Below are 23,664 nucleotides of genomic sequence, written 5' to 3' on the forward strand. Positions count from 1 at the left end.
TCCGATTTATATATGTGGAACCCGCAATAAAAATAGATGGCCTCAATGATTTAAACGCAACGCAAAAAATTCCGTTGACCCTGAATTCAACGGATCGATAATAGCATCATCACCATCAACAAAATGTTTACCGTTATCTTTGTGAAATTTCAGTTATATAGTTCTTTAATTAGAGAAATTTTGGTAAGTATTACTTATTAATGTTAAGGTTCTACTGATGTGCTCCTCTAGACCTTTTTGACGGTCCGTTTTATCCCATTTATCTCAATATTATCTCCGATGACAGTAATGTCAACCCGACCTATTCGTGTCAAAAGTGAAAATCGCATCGATTTATTGAACTAATTTCTTCTTAAACTGTGCATGCATTATTTCTGTATTATATGATAACCAATCACATTCACGTTGCATGTTTGCATGAAAATGGTCATGTATTAGTGAATGGTAAGGGCGATGCAACTTGAGGTCAGTGCGCGATCACGTGACATTATTATTTGTAAACAAATTTAAAACATGCTCCCCGCGTAACACGTGTCTGAATTATCCTTTCAAAGTGTTATGAATCTTTCAATCACTATTTTATGAAATATTTCTAGGTTTGCATATCAGTAGTCAAAGTGAATTAAACGTAGTTCTTAGTTGTGTTTTTTTTATATAGAATTAGAAGGTAAATCTACATAAGGGGGTCTCATTGGGGGGGTGTTCTGATCCCAGATCCCACTTACTGTTTTGTCAGATTCCCATATCCCGCTTACACTATGTGCATGAGCAATTTTCATTTTTTTGTCATTTCCGGGGTCCTGCAGAACCCCATTTCCCGTTTTCACGACAGACCTCATTTCCCGTTTTCATGACACAATAATTTGACTTTCACGTTTCACGCTTGCGAAAAATTGTCAATATTGGTCACGCTTAGACCCAATGAGAACCACACACTAGTCAGTATTTAACTTCACCCAAAAAGATGACTCAACTTCCCTCTATATTTAAAACCTGCATACTAATTTAAATAGCATTTGCTCCCCTTGAACACTATTTGGCCCCTTCCGTGTCATTTCCCTTTAAATTTGCTGAAAAGTCATACTTTAAGTCCATTTACAGTAACGGCTAATATTTGATTTTACCATCTTAATTTCAATTTTCATATTGAACACATTTGACCATTCAATATGAGTTCCCATGTATTTTTGTCATATATGAAGGAGGTTTTAGGTCATGTTTTCCTAAACACCTTATTGCTATTTGTCTGTCTGGATTGTTAAAACCACAAAATCAAATATTGATGAATATGCAAGTTTTCAACAATCCCGGAACATTAACAAAGATGTGTGTGAGAGGGTGAAAATTACCCTTCTGATGTACTGATATTTTTAGCACCCCAAGTGAGAATCTAACTCAGGACTTTCAGCACTGTAGCCATCGGTCTTAACCACAAGATCACGAACTCACATTTGATGAACTAATTTCTTCTATATTAACTGTACGTGCATAAATTCTGTATTATTTGATAACCAATCACATTCACGTTGCATGTTTGCATGATAATGGGTTCTGTATGAGTGAAATGTAGTGTATTGCAAAATTAATGCAAATTGTGACGTCAGTGCGCCTTCACGTGACATAATTATTTGTAACCAAACCGGCTTCTCATGTTATGTAACGGTTTATTTCGTCCTCTGTGATATTTTATCCTGAGGATAATTTGTCCCGGTAATTTTTTTCCAGGCATGGTATTTCATTTCACAGGTTGATTTTTCCCAGAGGAGTGAAAATCTATCAGATTTCTGTGTTATGCGGATAGTATGTACGGGTATATATTTGCCGTATTATATTTCACAGAACCGTGTGAAAAAGAGTCCCATTAACTACTATGTAAGTTACTCTCAATCAATATATACCTGACTATAATTATAAAATGTTTACAAAGGTAAGCAACTGTCTAGGGCCAGGTAAGGGAGGGGAAAAATTAGTATTAGTACTATTTCGCAGAACGATAAACAGATGCATAGACAGACCAAGGGGGTGGGGGAAATTTAGCTTATGACATATATGTAAGAAATCATTGAAGCTTGATGGGAGTGGGAAACCCTCTGGTCCATCAGAGCCCCCACACCTTTTTGAAAAGTTCTGGATCTGCCACTGAGATTTGCAGGTTTTCTTAGTAAAGATACCTTAAAATATCACAAACTGTGTGCTTTCCAGACCATAGTTTACATTTTTTTTCATATTTTGCCGTGTCAAAATGACCTAAATTTAAAGGACAGTATATAGACCCAAAAATGGTATATCACATTCTACACATCAAGATTTTAGCAGGAAAGACTGCCATTGGAGTTTTTAACCATTGTGACTTTTTAATTTGATCTACTCCACTAATTAAAGTCGTTGAAGTAGAATATTTAATGTAGGTTTGTCCACATTTTGGTATATATTAATACATGTTTAGAAATAATGTTGAGCCTGTTCCTAGATGCCTGTTATAGACTTCAATATTTATTGTTTATTGAAAATAAATGGAATCAATTCTTTCAGAAAAGTTTAATTCTATGGAAATGTATCCCCCCTTTTATAAGTTGAAAAGGCTACATAGAGGTCAATATACAGTCTCCAACAGAAAACCAAAAAAGGAAAAATAAAGTGAATTTTGGAGAATTATTAAATGTACATGCATTTGAAATATTTAAGATATATTGTTTCAATTTTTTTAGTTCTAGGTTCCACATAACTACCATTTTAGAAAACGATTTCAATGCTAAGTCTATTAGAGGGATATTTGATTTTCATTGGTTGTAAATATGGAATCTTATTCAGTGGCAAAGGAAATAGACACTGACAAGTCTTAGATAACATTTTATATAGTTTTGAATTTTTCTTCGTCAGTTGACTAAAATTAGATGGAGGTGTGTTCTAATTTCCAACAGAGGAGCAATCAACCTATATCAATATGTGCATGAAGCAAATTGATAGTTGCTAGATACTGAATGATTATATCCACAATAAAGGTTTAACCTGTGCATATATACTTAAAACAAGATAAAAAAAGTCATGTCTTTTTCAGGACTTCTGAATCCAATCATGTAGTATGGAATGTTATTGAGATATGGTTTGGGTGGATGGATGGTCATGAAGGACCTGTAGTACAAAGTATATCACTGGATTTAGCTCTTTGTCTAAGTGTATTATTAAAGTACTTTGCTTTGAGCTCAGTTCATTGTTATGCAATTCATTCTTTGTGAAATTAAGATTTGACAGACAACTCTAATGGACAAGGATTTGTCAAAGTAGTATCATCTCTATGTACAATGTAAGTATTCAGGAGATAAAAGCATTCTATTTTGATTTGAACCATACATTTTATAAAAAAAAGTGGGAACAAATTTACCGGACAATGCTACTCCCACTACTAGCAATATGATGCTAGGTTGTTTTAATACATCTGTATTGCCTGCTGATGACTCGGCCCTGAGTGTAAACGGTCCTTCAATTAGGAGGGAAAAAAATTATAAGGCCTATCCAGTCTAAGGGAGCTACCATTTGATTTTTATGGGGGGAGCTAGGATGAAATTTGAAAAAAAAGGCAGGACAGGATTTTGAGTAAAAAAAAAAGGCAGGATGAGTAACTTGGCAAAAAAAAAAAAGGCAGGATGACAATTGTTGTAAAAAAGTCAGGATAAGCTAAGAAAAAAAGAGGCAGGACCGAATAGACTGAAAAATAAAAAGGCAGGACAGAGATTACAACTAAAAAAAAAGGCAGGACAAAATTTTTCATCCTAGCCCCCCCCCATAAAAATCAAATGGTAGCTCCCTAATCGATTTCAAAAACTATACTTCATTGCACATGTTCAACATTTTTATACAACCACAAAAAATTTGGGGTCGTAAATTGGTATCCTGTCCGAAAGATGGTTTCTGGATAATAACTTTATTATAAGTCAACAGAATAAACAAAATTATAACACAACGTTTATAACCACAAAAGGAAGCTTGGGATTGATTTTGGGGGTTATGGTCCCTAAGGTTTAGGAATAAGGGGTACAAAGGTGCCCAAAACAAGCTTTAATCTAGTGTCGGTTTAAAAAGTTGTGTATAAGTATTTCAATTGTTCTGAAATTGTACCACAATGTTTAATACCATAAGTAGAAGGTTCGGATATATTGTGTGGGTTATGGGACAAACAGTCTAATAATTACGGACCAAAAACAAACATTTTTGTAAATTCAAGACCCTTAATTGGAGTTTGTCCAGAATGGTTCTTGAATTACCTAATACCAATGCTTTATGAAATCTTCTTTGAAAATTGGAGTTATCTTTCTTTGTTCAGTCAACTTAAATCAATTATACAATATACAATGCAATATTCACTTTATTACTAACTGATAAATTAAAGCAGTCATTAATAACCATTCAGTGATTGCAAGCACTTTCTAGGGTATGCCCTTTTACAAATGGAAAAATTATACATTTTTTTAGTTTCTGATCTCTTAACTGAAGTTTGTCTCCTCTAAATGTTTCTCATTTCAGAAATTAAAAAGAAAATTTCTTTAGATATTTTTGTTTGAAAGGATTAATATTCAGCAGCATAGTGAATTGCTCCTAACACAAAAGCAAAACAAATATTTAAGTTCATTAGACCACATTCATTCTGTGTAAGAAACCTAAGCTGTGTCATCTATTTAATCACAATTCAAACTCAGAGCTGTTTCCAGCTTGCATGCGCGTAGCTACGTTTACGTCAAAACGCCCGGGCGTACACTTGAATTTGGCAAAAAAAAAATCATCTCAATAAAATTAAAAGAATTAAATAATAGTACATCAACCTTATATGTCTTTCTTCAATGGCTTGTAATTGCGAATAAAAGAGACACACATTTTTATCATATGATATTTTTGTTCATTTTCTGTCAAAGTCTTAATATACCGTGAATTCTATACTCACTTTCCTTTTTTTTTTTTTTTAAAGCAATTCATTATGTGCTAAGATTCGATATGCGGTTTTCATTTTTTGTCGAGCCATTGCCATTTATGTCGCAAATGCGAGACATTTCGATCCTAAATTTCGCCATCGGTGCCAATATTATAACTATGTACATTTGGGTTCAGTATGTTGTTAAAGTTTTAAGATATTAATAACTTTAATTGTCAAACCTTCGTAAAATTTTACGGTAGCTGGACAAAAACTGTTGATGGTCAAATAGAGTATCCAGAGTATAATGAAAAATTATATATGATGAGTTTTTTCGTAATTTATGGATAAAAGGAATTTCATTTTGCATTTATAGTCTGAGATTAAAATGTGTTACATGTCAATTACTTTGTTAAACATTCGTCGAATTTCATGAAACTTTATTGAAGTTTTTTTTATGGTTAATTTCAGAAGCAAACTTTTTTTCGTTCAATTTTCCGTGTAACTGTTATAATGACAGACATACTTTAATATCTTTATGCAATTTGAATCAGACGATCTGGAATTTTTGTCACGTTTGTTTCGAGCGACATTGATGTGTCCTTTGTAGACGATACGAGCGTCTGGCGCAAGTACAAAATTTCAAAGCTGGTATCTGTGATGAGTTAATTTTCGTGATAAATTTATAAACCTCCGTAGTTTGTCATGAAACTTGTGCAGAAATTAATATTCCTGACCAAGACAAAATATCTAATGAAAATATTTGATTTGTTTAAATCCTGTAATGGACTGATAAATTATTTTTCGCTTGGAGAAATCCCAGGCGAGAACCAGGGTTCCATAGAGAACCCTTTACAAATTTTCATATTTCACCTGAACAACTCATTTACGACATTTGCACATGAAAATGTGTTTTCGTTGATTGAGTGCTTTACCCCACGGCCCCCTAAGGCTTTAATCATATTTGAAAGTAACTGGTATAAGCCAATGACCGTCATTAAACTCTAAATAAACACAATAAATAGATAAAACATCAAAAAGAAACAATTTTTAATCTAAAGAATGTTGTTATTGATGAGTTTTCATTGACAGGAATGGTAATATGTCATTCTCGATAACGCATAAACTTCCGGAGGCTTCACCCCCGCTAATCTACTACCAACAGGTTCTTTGGCCTGGATCCGCTTGGGCCTACAGGCCCCTCAACAAGGTTCGGGCGTACACGTAAAAATGACCTAGCTACGCCACTGGCTTGAATGTTGTGTCAATACTAGCCCCAACTGTTCAGGCTTCGACCTCTGCAGTCGTATAAAGCTGGGCTCTGCGGAGCATCTGGTCCATTCATTTGTTTATTTTTCAATTTGTGTGAATTAACATAGTTACAGTAAATGCTAATTACTGCACTTTCATACCACAACAAATATTGTATTGGTACATGTATCACTCAAATGTGTATCCATATAACAAAAAAAATGAAAAGGAATAATTTTGCATTACCTTTTGAATACTATGACTTTTTAGATATGTAGACATATTAAGACTCATTAGTAGATGTTGATAATATTGGCTTAAAATGCTTGAAATTCTATCAGATTACTTTTGGAGCAGTTATGAGTTTTGAAATTAGAAAGATCATAAATTATCATATGCAACAAGTGTAGTAAGTTTCAAGTTGATTGGAATTCAGCTTCATCAAAAACTACTTTGACCAAAAACTTTAACCTGAAACTCCCACTTCCATTTTCTATGTTCAATGAACCGTGAAATTGGGGTCAAAAGTCTAATTTGGCTTTAAAATTACAAAGATCATATCATAATGAACATGTGTACTAAGTTTCGAGTTGATTGGACTTCAGCTTCATCAAAAACTACCTTGACCAAAAACTTTAACCTAAAGCGGGACAAACGAACGAACGGACCCACAGACCAGAAAACATAATGCCTATCTACTATTGTAGGTGGGGGCATAAAAAATTTAATAAATAACACTCATAATGCTCAGATTGGTTGTCATCGTGCAACATAGTTAATAACACCATATAGAAAAAACATAGAACTCATTTTGTCATAAGACACTGTCAAACATCCATACATACTATCCACACTCATCTGTGTCCACACTTGTATTATATGAATTTATAAATTAAATATAAACATTTTTTGTAGCGGTTATTAATAATGTGTCGCTTGGCCATTGACTCAAAATCTGTACTTATGATATAAGAATCGTGCAATCTAATTGCTTAAATACCAAGCTGTAACAGGGGTGATAGGGGAAATACCAGATACATTTAATAAAGCGCACAATTTTATTAATAATTTTTAAAAAGTGTAGTCAGTCTTCAACATGATACACTAGGGTAGTGCTCCACTGTTAATTGATGAAAACACAAAACTGTATTACCATTTTCCATGAAAGTAATAAAGATTTTGACCACACCAGACAGAACAAAAAAGCATATTTATATATCCTGGCAATATCAAACTTTATTTCATATGGGGTATGTAAACATATATGGTGGAATTTCTTCATGACAATTTCTAATCGCCAATAATCTTCTGGTAGACTCGTTCCTGGTTCATTGGGATAAAGTTTAAAACATGGTATAGAACTTTATTGTTAACACTGTGTAAAACTTTGACCAGGATGAACTTATTTGATCACTTAACATGCCTGTGTCCCATATTTTCTGATAGGAAAAATGTGACAGTAATTAAGTTTGATCTGTTTGATTAAAATACTTACAGCTTTTGTTGTTGGCAGTGTTGTTATTGTTGTTGGTGATGTTGTTACTGTTGTTGCTGATACTTCTACTTTTGTTGTTAGTGATGTATTCACTGAAGGTGACTTTGAGGGCGTTGTCGATGAGTTGGTAGTAGGACCTGTACAATAAAAAAAAGTCGTAGACATAATATCCTGAAACAATACATTTTTGTAATGTGATGCAATCCTGATACTATGGGGTATATGTATTAAAAACTGTAATGGTTCCAGCTCTTGTCGCGACATTTAAATTTAAAATGCAAATATATAAGTATTGACCGGATGAAGGACTATAAATATTTAAAAATAACTGGAAACTGATATGCAAATTAGAATAAAAATATTTTATCAGGTAAATCGAAATGTTATTTTGTTTTGTTATCTTAATTCCTTTGTTCGATAAAAGTTGTCGAGAAGCTTTAACTAAGATTTGTCTTACTGATTACTGAACAGTGTCCATTCTTATAATTTCAGTATCGGCCAATTGAGTTGAACCTTTGTGTACAGGAAAAAATACTTTTAAATGTACAACAGACAAATTCTTTCCTTGTAATGATTGATTTGTGTTTAACGCCACTTTCATTTCTTATGTGCTAGATGTATTTCGTGGCTGTCAGTTTGGGGTTCTTTTTAGGAGGAAGCTGTAGTGACCGGAGAAAACCACGGACCTTCGATATGAAAACTGACAATCCTAGTCAATTAACAGATTCGTTTCGAACGCATCTGCCACGTGCAGGACTCGAACTCGTAACCTCATGTTCTGATTGTACTTTGTATGGTTACGAATGATATTATTCGTGTTCAATTTTCTGGAAAACTCAAAGAACCTCTTTGATGATTCAACGAATCAACTTAATTTATCATTAATTTATTTGTTTTGGCCGTTGTTCTTTTAAATTTTCAATTGCCTTCTAAAAGTAATATTTTAAATGAGCTACAGGTGGATAGTTGGGATCCCGCTAACATGTTTAACCCCGCCCTATTCTGTATGTATGTGCCTGTCCCAAGTCAGGAGCCTGTTATTCAGTGGTTGTCGTTTGTTGCTATTTTACATATTTCTTTTTCGTTTAAGATTTTGTACATTAATAAGGCCGGTAGTTTTCTCGTTGGAAATTGTTTTGTATGTGTGATCACAGGGTCTTTTATAGCTGACTAAGCAGTGTGGGCTTTGCTCATTGTTGAAGGCCGCGCCGTGACCTATAGTTGTTAATTTGGTCTCTTATGAAGAGTTGTCTCTTTGTCAATCATATCTTCTCTTATATAAATATACAATGTATACAAGATACATGGCGCTAAATTAAATAGCTTTTTAATCTTTTTTTGAAACTTATATTCCATCTTTGCAAGATATACAGTTATGCTGAGTAATTCGAATTCGATTCACATAAATTCGAATTAGTTTAATTCGCATTCGAAACGTTTCACGTCCTAACGTCAATTCTAATTCGAATTTCAATCCGCGTCAAATTCGCTTTACTGTCCAAACGACGTCGTATTCACAAAAGCGTATTTCTAATGCGAATTAAGATAATTCGAATCAATTCGAACTAAAAAAAGGAGAGTGTGTGAACGCGATTTGCGAATTCGATCCGCATTCGATTCGAATTCAATTCGAATTAAATGTCCGTGTGAACGAGGCATAAAATTAAATCTGAAAAATACCAGTTGTTAACAGTGTTGTAGCTGTAATTTTCGATGTCGTGGTAGAAATCTTGGTTGTGCTTGCCACAGGGGCACTAGTGGTAGCGTTTCCATGCTTTACAAGTAATAACAGTATAATCAGTCCTAAAAGAAAATAATATGCATTCATTTACAAAGTCAAACTTTAAGTACCTCTCCATATAAGAATATAAAAAAAATCAAAACTCAGAGGTGGTTTAAAACCCTAAAATCATAGACATTAACTAACAATAAATAATAATAATAAAAAAAAAGGTTAGACATGTAATGCCGTTTTGAAAATAAATACATTTATAAATCTCAATAAGCCTGCTATATTTATATCTACAACGTAATTTTTAGTCCCAATCTTGATATTGTATGTCTTTATAACTAAAGTGTACAAGGGCATGCAGCGAGTGTCAACAAGTTGTTGAGTTTTGGACAGGACACGAAGCGACACATTCTGGGATATGTCACTACTTATATTACGTTTTTTAATGTACATTCGATGGCTTGTGGCCGGGACAATCTTCTATCCCCATGGTTTTAACTTTTAGCCTTCAGGGTTTTTTTTCATATGGTTTAGCATAAATATCCGTAGGAAAGGACTACATTATTCTACGTCTGATTCAATGCATTGTATTTTGTGAAATTCCACACTTTTAAAATCTTGTATCGGTATTGGTACAGTGTATTTAAAGGCAGCGCCGTATTTGTGTCCCTTTTCTAACACGTCTCGGTTTCCTTGGTTTCAAATATAGAATTATCATCTACACTTTTTAACGACGATATATATAAAAACAGGTTTTTTTTTAAATTAATAAAATACTTTAGAAATCGATGAGATAACGACAAACCACCGCACTGACGGGAAAGACATCTTGACGTATATTAAAAAAATCAAAATGAAATATCTGCTCCATTATTCTAATTTCATGAAAACATTAAATGTGCAATACTGATACCAGGGTTTCTAGGATTTGAACGATTTTTTTAAATGGTATTGCCTCCTCTAAGAAGAAAAACAAACATCAATCAACTATAAAGAAGTTAAAAAAAATCATAGCCAGAAATTAATAGTGGTTTTGCTAATTAATATTCATAATATGTAAATGAGAATTGTACCACGTGATAGTAGTTTGAACTGGACTGGCTTGATATCATTAAAATCATTAAAATCTTTAAAACACGGATTTTATAAGTTGCCCGTCACAGAGTCCTTATTTACAATCACTTTGATATTTCCGTAAAGTTGTCAGGCGATCAAAATCAAAACAATGAACGCGAATTTAGTGAATTGTTCGTGCTTTCGTGAGTTTATTCTTCTTGAAATAGTGACATTTTAACTTTACGTGGGAACCCAGAGTTCAACGACTACACATACAAGGTTTGGACTTGCTTATTCTTTGGAAGTTCATGTTTCAAATTGCACCCCGGCAACCTGTTTTTGTAATGACCTTAGTAGCCAATTTTCAACATGAAGTTTGCAAATTTGACGTTTCAGCCAATTTAGCCTGTATTTTACACTGCTATGTTAAAAGCCTCTCGCTTCGATTTTTAAAATAGCTCAGGAACCTGTATTTTTGCAACAACAGTCATTATGTTTCGTTTCAATGGTGTATATTGTTGTGTATATTCATTTTCTGCCCCGGCAACCAGTCTATCACTTAAATTAAAATTAAAACAGACATTTTTTCAAAATTCCCTATCATTTTAATGTAATTTCCGTGACCCGTATCCGATTTCTTTAGTATAATATTCAAATAAGCAAAGTGGCGTGATTTTCTGTATGTGTGTTCAGTGCAATAGACCACTTTCGAGTTCATCCGTCACCGGAAAAAAACTCGTCAATTATACGCGCCTTTATGACGTCATTTACCAGATAGAGGGGGTCGCCTGTATCCCTGCACTATTTACGTTCATCAAGCGTCTTAGTGATAGTCATTGTGCAGGATAAACAAGAAATAATGGTTGTTCTGTAGGTACTTAATGACAATTCCCTAATGACAGCAATGCTGATTGTCAATTTTGAGAATTCAATTTGCCGAATAATTCGTACAATATAGAATTATAGTTTTCCAACCACTCGCTCAACGTTGGAACGGAAGTGACGACGCCCCTAAACGCACAAATGACGTTCACTAAAACCAGAGTTTTTGACGGAAATGCATTGAACTCGAAAGTTGTCTATTGTAGATAAAATATATCTCACTTCCGGTTGTTGCCTGGCAACCTAAATATATACTACAATAGCTTCCTCAATTCTTGGTTATTTGCAATGCAGTTATTAATCAGAGTTGATATACTAATATATCAAAGACAATATGATGATTACGTGACATTTTAGCATAAAATGATGTGACATATCTTTATAGGGGTCACGACACACAGATAATGGAAATGTTAACGGTTTTGATTTGCATTCATGATAGATGACTTTCTAGAAACTGCGAATAGATTTTTTAATCGCCGCGATTTAGCTTTTGGTCGGGTTGTGGTCTCTTTGACACATTTTCCATTTCCATTCTTAATTTTATTTTTATGCGCATGCTGATCGTGAAGCAATGAATCATCACTAAAATCAATCGAATAGATTTTCACCGGGTTTTTTTTATTGATACACCCTTATTCCAATTGCTCTATATACATATGTTTTGCCCAAAAATGTTAGAACTGCAAATATATCGTTCACTCAGCAGGATTGTTTATATAAATACTCGTAGGCGGGGGGATATAGCAAATCAAACATGGATGCCGATTGAAAAGAATAGTGACTGGCTTCTAGAATATAAGAGTAAAGAACTTTTTTTTTCAATTTATTTTGTTTGCTTTTTACTTTCAAAAGTTGGTTTCCATCCTCCCACACACACATATCGTTACTTCTGCACCATTGTAGGCCTAGAAGTAGTTGTGAAAATTTGTGAAGTATACGCAAATAACAAGCATATATACTTGTTTAATATCTGTTTCTTTCTATTGAAAGGTTTTATCTTGGGATAACAATAAACTAACCAATTGCCAATTCATGCAAGCGCCAAAATATATGGAAAGCTGTTTATTCAAAATCGAAATTTTCACTTACATGTATTTAATACATTTACAAAATCCGAGCTCTTTATAATTTTTTAGGATTTAGCTTTATAGATCTATAACTTAACTAACAACAGCGCTAAACATTTTTTTTCTCAAAATCTAATCCAAAGTTATAATTAAAAATTCGGATAAAACAATATTGAAATAAAATAAATATAATATTGTTGATCTTACCTGCTATATTTATCATATTCAATTTTCTGTTAAATATCTCCATTCTGTCGTCTGTAAATGATAACTTTTTCCTGATAAAAGATCAAAATTTAGTCAGGTGTTTTGAGAAATATCTTCGTTGTCAACTAAACTTAGTATGATTCAGAAATTTTAAAGGTTAGGCATTTTAAAAACGCATTTTTGTTATAAAATGACGCCTTTTAGTGGAAGTTTTGGTAATACGTACGTTCATGACATTGGGGAAGACCGAACTACGGCAGTCTATGGGATTGTCAATTACATGGACTTTTTTCACTTTTGAGGAAGTCACACTAAATTTGTTATCATATAATACGTTAAAAATATATAAACTGAAATTTGATGTATAGATACTGACAATAAATGCAAAAATGTGTACCTTGCTGCCCATAAACGCATGCATAAATAATATTATAGAAAGCACCCATGAAATAGGTTCGTTTGCTATTTATAAAAAAAATAACTGAAATCAAAAGAGGGAGAGCGTACATGCGGAATTATTGTCTTCAGAAAATAGTGTGGTCATATAAAAGCACGATAAGCCATGCCCCTGCACAGGACATTCAAGGATTTCAAGAAATACAAGAGACTAGATTGTTTGTTGTACATATACTTTTTGTGTGCCCCAAGATGCGAAATGCAAGATGGGTTCGAAAGAAAACCATATCGAAATTTTATCATAAGTGAAAAAGTTAAATAACTGGGTATTTTTCTGAAATAAAAAATGATTGCATGTTAAATATAATCGGTATGATAATAATAGTATCAAATGGTATTCTTACAAAGAACAAAACCTTTTCATAAACTTTCTTAGTACTTAGTTCATTTATTTAGAAACTACATTTTGAAGCGGTTGGAATTCGACTCCGGTGGTCAACTAGTATATCTAATAATGGCCATCTAGACGTCTTCCGTGTGTCCTTTTTAGTTGCAGCGCGGAGGGGTATAAATATCCAGTCGGCATGGAATCCTATGACTCATTTGGAGAAAGTTCAACACCCTGTGCACGTTAAATCGTTAAAGAATCTTTGAACTCAGACTTTTAGAGTTTCGAGAGTAAATTGCTGTATGGTTAAATATCCGATCTAACTTACCCCCTTTCAAGCAGTAGTCACTTCAAGTTATAACCCTTTAGTCCAAACCTACCAAAATTGAAGACCTCAACACTTTAATTGTGTATCGTTAAACTGTTCTCATTAGTATATATACTGCATATGTATGAAATATTATCTAATGAAAATAAAACAAGCAACGTCCCATCAATTTCAAAATCAATTGGAAGGTGTCAGTTGAGATTAATAATCAAATCAAGGCGGTAATATTTCATAACCTCTTAGATCAAATAAACATTCTTTGTAATATGGGCGGAAATATTTCAGATTTAGTATGTTAAATACAATTTGAAAGTTTATTTTTGTTTTTATTTTCACATTTGATTGGAATTACGTCTACCGTCAAAACCAAAGTCAAAGTTGACGGATGGGCTAATTTTTTTTATTATTATTATTATTTTATATAATTAAGCTAGATCTGTCCGAGATATCTCAAACGTTTTATAATATCTTATTATGAATAATATTTTAATATCGCATTAGAAATAACACCGTTGTAACAGTTAATTGGGGATTATTCGTTTAGTGGCTCCGCTAATATTTTATCATAATCGACCCCCCCCCCCCAAAAAAAAAAATCAATATTAAATATTCTCATATTGCGATACGGCCGTCAATGGACCATACGCTATTCAATGATGTGCTTTGAAATACAATGAAGAAAAAAATAAAATATACTTACAAATCGTATTCAACATACTTATATATAGGAAGATGTGGTGTGAGTGCCAATGAGACAACTCTTCATCCAAATAACAATTTTTAAAAGTAAACCATTATGGGTCAATGAACGGCCTTCAACACGGAGCCTTGGCTCACACCGAACAACAAGCTATAAAGGGCCTCAAAATTACTATTGTAAAACCATTCAAAACCCATTCAAGCGTGAAAAACAACGTTCTTGCCATACTTAACCAAGTCTGAACCGAACTCAACCAAGCATTAGACGTCGCGTACGATGTTAGTGTTTATAGTTTTGGTAACGTTAGTTTGACGTTATTTTTCATGCAAATTGTAGAAACGTTGTGCACGATGTTCCTACAACACGACGTTACACTAAAAATGCGGCGTCAAAGAGGGTTTTTGACTTTGATTATTTTTTGCAAATTTTATTCGTTTTTTTTATATGTTGTTGGTTGATTCTGGTTCTGTAGTTTTTGTGATATCATTTTATCATAAATTACCTCAAGTTGTGGAAATCGATTTAATAATGTTTACCTTTTAAGTTATTTCACCTAAAAATGCAGTGCTTACTGTCGCAAGTAATGTAGGAAGGAAAAATTGGACGGAAGTACATGTATACGGTTTTCCATAAATAATGTGCAAAACTTTTATTATAGGATGTTTAACTTTCATGGTGCATATCATCTGTTATTGTAAAATTTCTATATCTTAATTTAACCCCAATACAAATATATCTGATACTCTGCAAGTAAATCGAAACATTTTTAACCTTGATTAATTTGAATAGAATTGTATTTTCCTTGGCACATAATTTTTCGAATACACCCTTTCAATTTCTTGAATCTTGGCTTGAGAATTATTTTCTAAGTCATCTAAAGTTGCTTGCTTAAATTGTTTAACTTCTGATATACATTTTAAAATATAGTAATTTACTCCTGTATTGTCCGTAAAAACGGCTAATATAATCCCGGGTTTTATTAATTCAATGAAACGGTTTTCGTCGCTGTTTTGGATTTGTCTTTCAATTACCTCAATTGCATGCACAACTTAATATTGACGAAAAGTTCCGGCTTCGCTACTACATGTAGTACAGGAATTACTTTCAGTTATAACATGAATAGCAGGACAAATTGCGAGTAAAACATTCCGTGGACTTGTATTAAGTCTTTTAATATAATTGGGGAATGCACCTTACTTAAATGACGAGTTTAAATGATCTATTTCGTAGTCCTTTCGCAACATAAATTAAAATTCGCATTTTATATTTAGAGGATTGACTTGGTGTTTCCAATTTGTCTTTGCAAAAGTTGAACGAAGTTCATGTAATGAGATTTAATTTCCCTTTTCACGATTCTTTTAAATAAATCGATAAAAGCTATAAACGATCAATACAAATTGCAAAATTTAATTAATAACCTGTGTCGAATCTATGTCCCGGTCGTAGTCTATACATGTAGCAACATGCACTATTCTTTTTTTTTCGGCAGCCATCAACATCTTTTTTTCCAAATTGCACCAAACGATATGTTTTAATTATCATAAACATTTAATTGAAACTTTACTAGCACATGTAACGTCGGAAATTAGCGTTTTTCGGATTTTTCGACGTTTTTAGACGTTTGGACAAAATGGCTACCGTTTTATAATGTGTTGAAAAAAATTATTCCTTTAAGACCCAAGTATATAGTTAATAAGAAAAGAATTTTGGCATTTTGTACTCTTCGTGTATCTAACTTTTGTTTTGATCAATTATAAATAACTTATTGAAATATTAGTTAAAAAATACGCGTTAACTGCTTTGAAAAATGAAATATCAACTTGGACAAAATGGCTACCGCTTGAAAAACGACTGTGTAGAGAAGATTTTATAAAATCTGCAATATTTGAACTCACGAACAATGAGGCAAATATTTGTACTTTCGGTAGATGTTATTATTGTCTTACTCTTTTTATTCATTTTCCGCTATATCTACTTATAAAATTCACTTTCAGTCGTTAAGTTAACGAAAAACGTCGTTGGACATTTTTCTTATTCTTGTTTAATATGCAGCCACCGACTCAAATGAAATTTGGCAAAATAACGGCTTTAACGACACAAAGAATCGACACATGTCGTTGTTCCTGCCAAGTTTCCGGGAGATCAGATGATAAGAAATAGGATCACTATACATAAGAGTTAAATTAGGTTTTCATAAATGTAACGTTGGACATCCGTTTTTTTCACATATCTTTGTTATTTTAATCCTCAAATATACTGGATATTACTTAGTATATGATCAAGAGCTATAAAAACATAATTCAAAACATATATTGAATTTGTTTTAATAGTGGTTCGTGTTTGCTAACATTTTTATTTTGTTTTGCGGAGGAAATTTCGAAGATTCTGTTTTAAATCCTAGGGGTTGTAGGAACAGCGTGCGTAACGTTATAAATAACGTCGTACTTTTTTTCATTTCGCAACTCAATCATACAGCATAATTTATATGAGCGATTTGCTTGAGTTGCTACGTATAGAACCGAAATGCAACAGTGGAACATATTTTTAAAGTACAGTAAAAATTAAAACAGAAAAAATAATATTCTTTTAAATATAGTATCCCCATGGAGCAAAGATACTTTCTCTTTCTTTTGATTGTAATAGGATATTTAAAAAAGTTTAAATCACTGTCTTTTCTGCTGCTTTTTCTTTTAGTTTAAACATATGTATCTATAGTGGATTGGGAAACAAGTTATCGGCACAACTTATATTAATCCGTTTCCACTAAGAGGGTGCAAGTGCTTCCTTGAAGCCTTAGCCTGCTCTTTTCCAAATCTATTCAAGGTGTATTTTACGTGCAAGAGACATTGCTCTATATTAGCACGGGTCAGCCATCTATCGTCCCTTCAGAAAGACTATCATTGTTTCTCAAGACCATACTCGCAAATAATGTTAAGGGCTTATTCTTTTATTCGCTTTTGATAATATCTGAATAAAAGTTTTAATAGTTGAATCGTTAATTTCATCAAGCAAATTCAAAACTAACAACAATAAAAATAATTTAATCAAATTTGCCAATTGCTTTAACAGAAGGAAAATTAACCTCAACTATGAACAAGAACACAGATGGGCGCAGAATAATAATTTTAACAAAAAATGTTAAACTACTATAGACATTTTAGCGCAGACATTTATAATTTAGATCCCATTTCAGCGCAGGATTAATCCATTCACCTGCATTTTCTATAGCCCATTTTAGCGCAGGATTAATCCATTCACCTGCATTTTCTATAGCCCATTTTAGAGAAAACTTACTTAGTTGAATAATACTCTCCTTACTAAAACCATGAGTATTAATTTATGCTGGCTTAATATTAAAGTTGTATATATGTTCACTTTGGTTCATCATGGAAATAAAGTAATTTTATAGTTGTCACTCAGCTATTTACGTTTTTCTTGATACTATCATCAAATTGCAAACAAATATAAAAATATAATGTATATACGAATGTGCACCACAATCTAGACACGATAAAGAGAAACAACAGTTTCTACTGCAACTTATTGTACAGGGGTATACCAAGAGCCCATTGCGTACGTTCTCTGGGATATAAATTCCAGACTAGAACGGACTTTTAAAATTTGGTTTAACCTGTAAACTTTTAGTGCTGTATTTTAATGGACAATATATTTTAAATTGTGCTGTCTTGATTCTATTAAAAATAATATTCATTTATCATTAATCATAAAATGGATTAAAATATTGCACTAAAAAGGGCGTTGATAATTTTCATTTTCGCTCAAATGGGTTAAAAATCTTGCGCTAAAATGGGCTATACTTTGGCACTATTTACTCCGCCGAAACAGATACAATCCTCGCATATTCTTAAGCTATCACTCTATTTTGTTCTTTTCAAAATCTATTTTTAACCAGATGTGTTTCCGTTGGGTTATTTGACTAAACAGTGATTTAACGGATCAGAAAAGAATCAATGTAAAAATGAATGGTTTCTTGTTGAATAAATCGAATTTATATATTCAAGAATGATAAAGTAAAGGTATTGGTCAAATAAGGTTCAGACTTAAGACGAGTATGGTTATGACTATGATCGACTATGGTTCAGACTCTTCACACCTCCAGTAAGTATATTTAGCAAATTTACCTTTCTCAATAGAGAAAATGGTTTGATGTGAGATGCGTCAAATAAATTTCATGAAGATGTTTCATACGACCCTTTAATAGGAAAACTTTGTTTGATATGATTATGTTGAAGTGTAGTGTAGTGTAAAGAGTGAATTCGCTAATTCTGATTTTTAAATATGTTTCATTACAAAGGTTATAGATAATTTCTTTGATAGTAGTTAATAAACTAGTTAAAAGCACGGAAAACTTTGTAGTAGAACACATAGTAAAGGCAGATGCTGTTTTATTTAAACCTTTACTTATCTTGACGGTTAGAATTTTACTTATTTGTGTTACCTGATTTAAAAACTTGTGAAATATTCCTGTTTAGGATATAGGAACATAACATTTAAGAAAAGAAAAGTCATAAAGACGGAATAACGAATATCGGATTTTTTCAGTTGATAAACCATAAAATGAAAATAATACAAAAATTAAGGATTTGTATAGTACTGTTCAATTCCTTGCTAGGATGGTATTCCAATTTGTCATAACTAATCAAACTCCGTTCTTATCTCCTGATTTCTCAATCAAAAAGATTTATTGTTCAAAAACGATAAAGAATCTACTAGCCATCAATGCCAGCATGAAACAAAATCATTTATTCAATATGCCCTGTTCATAAAGCTAAGTATTTAATCTTTAATTATTGACAATTCTCTTGATACGACCACGACAAATTTCAATTGGAGTAACTACAACTCGAGAGCACTCATGATGTTTGCATATGCTGATAAAAAGTTCATTTATAGCATGATTATTCTGTAACCTTAGTAATTGTTTCTGTAAAAATAGTTTCTTTATTATGATATCATTTTGTTAGCGGGAGAGGTTATCCAGTTGGAGATTTCTACAATGAGGTTTAGGATTTTCACTGGTCATGTCGGCCATCTTGTGTTTATCATGTTGAGGTCCTTTGCCTTTTTCATCTAATAGCATACGACAATTCTGACGTGTGATTCACACTTGTGTTTGATGATTTTAGTAAATAAGAGGCTACATCATTCAAAATATCATTACAAACTTTTTATTTATCAAGATATTGTGAGAGATGAAAAATCTAGAAAGTTCCTGTTTCTTATGAAACTTGACACAATTTGCGAGTATTGTCTTGAGAAACGATGATAGTCCGTCGGACGGGGACCATAAATGGCTGACCCGTGTTAAGAGAGGGCAATATCTCTTGCACGTAAATGATACCCTTGTAGATTTCATAAAGGTCATGCTAATGCCGCTACAAGGCGACACTAGCACCCGCAAAGTGGAAAGGGATTAATATAAGTTGCAATAACTAGTTTCCCAATCGAATATTAATAAATATATTTAAAACTAAACTAAAGAAATATTTTTAAAAATCTTAAAACGCAATTAGTCACTGGTATCTATTATTCTGTCTTAAAATCATTATTTAATTCTGAATACCTTTTAACATGTTATAACAACTATATTTGAACATTCTTATTTCGAACACAACCAGGGATTTCCCTTGGTTAAAAAAATGCGATCTAACCAAATCATAGCGAAGCTGAAATGGGAGTAATCCATCACCTCACCTGGGCGTTTACATAGTTTACCCAGAATCCATAGAGATTAGAACGTGGATTAATCAAAACCGCTATGTAAATATAAGTCAAAGAATATAAGTAAAATATGTTCGAAAAAGATCAATCTGCATATTATAGGTCATCCCCAACTGAGATGTACGCAGTGATAAGTGAGCAGGTTAATACTTGAACTGACTACTAAATTTTGTAATTGACCTTCAAATGAAAAAAAACACAACGGTCTGATTATTTTTTTTTTTGCAGAAGAGAAGTTATTTGATGAGGACTTTCAAAATGTGACATACCAGAGGCAGATTTGATAAAACGAAGACATGTACCAGCATTTTGAAAGAGTGCTGCCACGCCAACGTTTTTTGCAATCTGTAAAACGAATATGTATTTATCATATATGAAGCTTCACCAGGGGCGTGCCCCTGTTCCCTCCCCAAATCTACCCTAGTAGAACAATGGTATCGAGCAGACTATAGGGAGAAGTAAAAGAGAGGCGAAAGATACCTGATACAATCAAACTCATAGATCGAAAATTAAACTGACAAAGCCATGACTAAAAAAGAAGAACAGACAACTAATAGTACACAGAAACAACATAGATTACTAAATACTAAGCAACACGAACCCCACCAAAACATGGGGGTGATCTCAGGTGCTCCGCTAGGGTGTGCAGATCCTGCCCCACATGTATCACTCTGGCTTGGAGGAATAAGAGTAAAGGCATCGCATTGAATATCTTTATTCCTAATGACAATAGTGTGTTGGGATAACTAATATAGTAACTGTAACGGATTCGCACCGTCTATCCTGTAAAGCAGTTATGGTACAGTATTGCGCTAAGAGGCCTAGAAATAATGGCAATTTATGCACTAGCTAATATGGGATGACTAACAGCAAAATAAAACAATGGCTATACAAAATAAGATTGCCTCAGTATCATGAATGACACAAGTATCTACCAGATTTTTGATAACGTTGATTTAAGAATTGAAGGTCACAGTACGCGACAATCAACAAAGAACAAAACCCCTACTGTATAGTCAACTATTTAAGACCCTGGCAGAGAATAAAATATGAAAAAAATCATACGAATAAACCAACGTTTAGGCGCATACAACGAAATCGTAGTACGTCACATCCGGTTACGAAAAAGGGTAGAAACAAATATTCCCTTGAGTTTGACAGTTACAGGAAATTAATCCTACATTTCATTGCAGTAAAAATAGTCCAAGTCAAAAACATAAATATAATAAATTGGGTTTTTCAAAGCAACATTATTTTTTGTATTTTTTGTATTTCTATAGAAATTTTGAGGTTACATGTCTTCCAGTGACGGCTATTTTCTGATATGCAATGAAATGACAATAGTATGTGAAATTTTGTCTATAGTTCTGAACATGATAAAACTTCACTCATGTCAAGAATTTCTTTATTCGAAACAAAGATTAACTCTGCACATTTTTTTTAAAGTAAAAATGTAGCAGAGACAAATAAGGGAGAACCAATTGTGGTATTACATCTTTTATGGTAATGGAATAGTCAGTGCACTGCCTCGCGATCGTTGGCGGCTCAATTCTGATGAAATCGGGCTATATATAAACAGTACTGATATCGCGCTGAATGTTATTGATGGTTTAAAAGTAATAATATATTAGCTAGTTGGTGGTTTCTTATTTATGAAAACTGCATTGGCTAGTTGGGAGACTAACAGCAATATTGTTGCGCTGGCTAGTTAGATAACTAACGGCAATTAAATTGACTTAATGACGGTTATTTTCTTTTGAGTATTACTAAAATTTAAATTTTTACTGTTTCAGGGAATATATAACGCGAGTCCATTAAAAAATTACTTACCCCTGATGGTGGTTCAAATTTAGTATGTTGCGTCCAAAACTCTAATTGAAAAAAAATCTCAGTGGTATTGTTTTCCAATATTGATAACCTTGTTACAATTCCAGGTAGTCTTCGTTTCATATATTTGTCCAATAATTTTCTTCGGCCTTATCTTTGAATATTAAATGGAATTTTGAAATAAAGGAAATTTGACGACTGATTATAGAACAATATCAGAGAAAAACCCAAACTAATGAAATATTTATCAAATTTGTATACAAAGTCCCGTTAAACTGTTCAAGTTACAAATATTTCTATTGTCATAGTGACTTCGGAGATTCAATTTCCGTCCGAGGTCAAATAAACTCATCATAGATACCAGGACTACATTTTGTATACACGCCAGACGCGCGTTTCGTCTACAAAGACTCATCAGTGACTCTCGAATCCAAAAAAGTTAAAAAGGCCAAATAAAGTACGAAGTTGAAGAGCATTAAGGACCAAAATTCCTAAAAGTTATGCCAAATACAGCTAAGGTAATCTATGCCTGAGGTAGAAAAGCCTTAGTTTTTCAAAAATTCTAAATTTTGTAAACAGTTAATTTATAAATATAACCATATCAATGAGAATTCGTGTCAGCACACACAGTGCTGACTACGGGGCTGGTGATACCCTCGGGGAAATAAATATCCACCAGCAGTGGCATCGACCCAGTGGTTGTAAATAAATTCATCATAGATACCAGGACTAAATTATGTATATACGCCAGACGCGCGTTTCGTCTACAAAAGACTCATCTCGATTAGTGACGCTCGAATCCAAAACAGTTAAAAAGGCGAAGTTGAAGAGCATTAAGGACCAAAATTCCTAAAAGTTATGCCAAATACATCTAAGGTAATCCATGCCTGAGGTAGAAAAGCCTTAGTTTTTCAAAAATTCTAAATTTTGTAAACAGTTAATTTATAAATATAACCATATCAATGATAATTCCTGTCAGCACAAAAAGTGCTGACTACGGGGCTGGTGATACCCTCGGGGGAAATAAATCTCCATCAGCAGTGGCATCGACCCAGTGGTTGTAAACCACACGTAATATTTTTAATTGAGACTACTCATTCAAAATTCAAGAACAATGATATTTGAATCTAGATAGATTAGGGGGAAAAGAGAGAGGCAAATGGATACCGACAAAAAAAGAGGTCAGACGATAGTTCGTTTGAATGTTTCCCTGTATTTCTGTTTATCACCATACATTCAGGTATTTTACTGTATTACTGTACTAACTGAGTGCGATTGATTCGGTAATTTAGTTTCTTGGAAGTTTTACCATTGTCGAACAAGGTAATGTTTGAACGGTTTCATTCTTGAGTGGCAAGCACAATAAGAGCGTGTTGAACTGGTTTAACAGATGAACAGTTTTCTGCTATTTTCTCTAAAGCAGATCCTCTTTTCTTAAGTATTGAATAAAAAAAAATTTTTTTTTGTGCTGAACTCTTCTTTGTGCAGTTTTGCTGCCTAGTTCATATTTAAAACGTTTGCCAAGAGGATTCTATAAAATTGATGATTTTTAGGCTTTTATACATCTATTCCGTTTTGGTCAACTTCAGAATACAAACAATATGATTATAATAATCATATGGCATACAAATCAGTTAGGATTATTATGTCATTGTTATTTCCTTGTTTAAAACTATAAATTTCATAT

At 33.0% G+C, this 23,664-nt stretch overlaps 1 protein-coding gene across 3 annotated transcripts in view; it reads right to left on the reverse strand.

Annotated features, from left to right (window-relative positions):
- Positions 1-22,096, reverse strand: part of LOC143044650 (uncharacterized) — a 28,858-nt gene extending 6,762 nt beyond the window's left edge. Inside the window, exons 1-4 of one of the 3 annotated variants that reach the window (XM_076216709.1) lie at positions 21,981-22,096; positions 12,597-12,667; positions 9,330-9,452; positions 7,650-7,786 (exon numbers count right to left, since the gene is read on the reverse strand). In XM_076216709.1, the coding sequence (XP_076072824.1) occupies positions 7,650-7,786; positions 9,330-9,452; positions 12,597-12,639 (303 nt within the window). In that variant the 5' untranslated portion in view covers positions 12,640-12,667; positions 21,981-22,096. Of the gene's footprint in view, positions 1-7,649; positions 7,787-9,329; positions 9,453-12,596; positions 12,668-13,708; positions 13,870-21,980 lie in introns of those variants that run through there. The other 2 variants (XM_076216708.1, XM_076216710.1) reach the window with 2 other exon arrangements.
- Between the last annotated feature and the right edge of the window lie 1,568 nt (positions 22,097-23,664).

This window comes from Mytilus galloprovincialis, chromosome 9 (assembly GCF_965363235.1).
Source record: "Mytilus galloprovincialis chromosome 9, xbMytGall1.hap1.1, whole genome shotgun sequence".
NCBI lineage: Eukaryota > Metazoa > Mollusca > Bivalvia > Mytilida > Mytilidae > Mytilus > Mytilus galloprovincialis.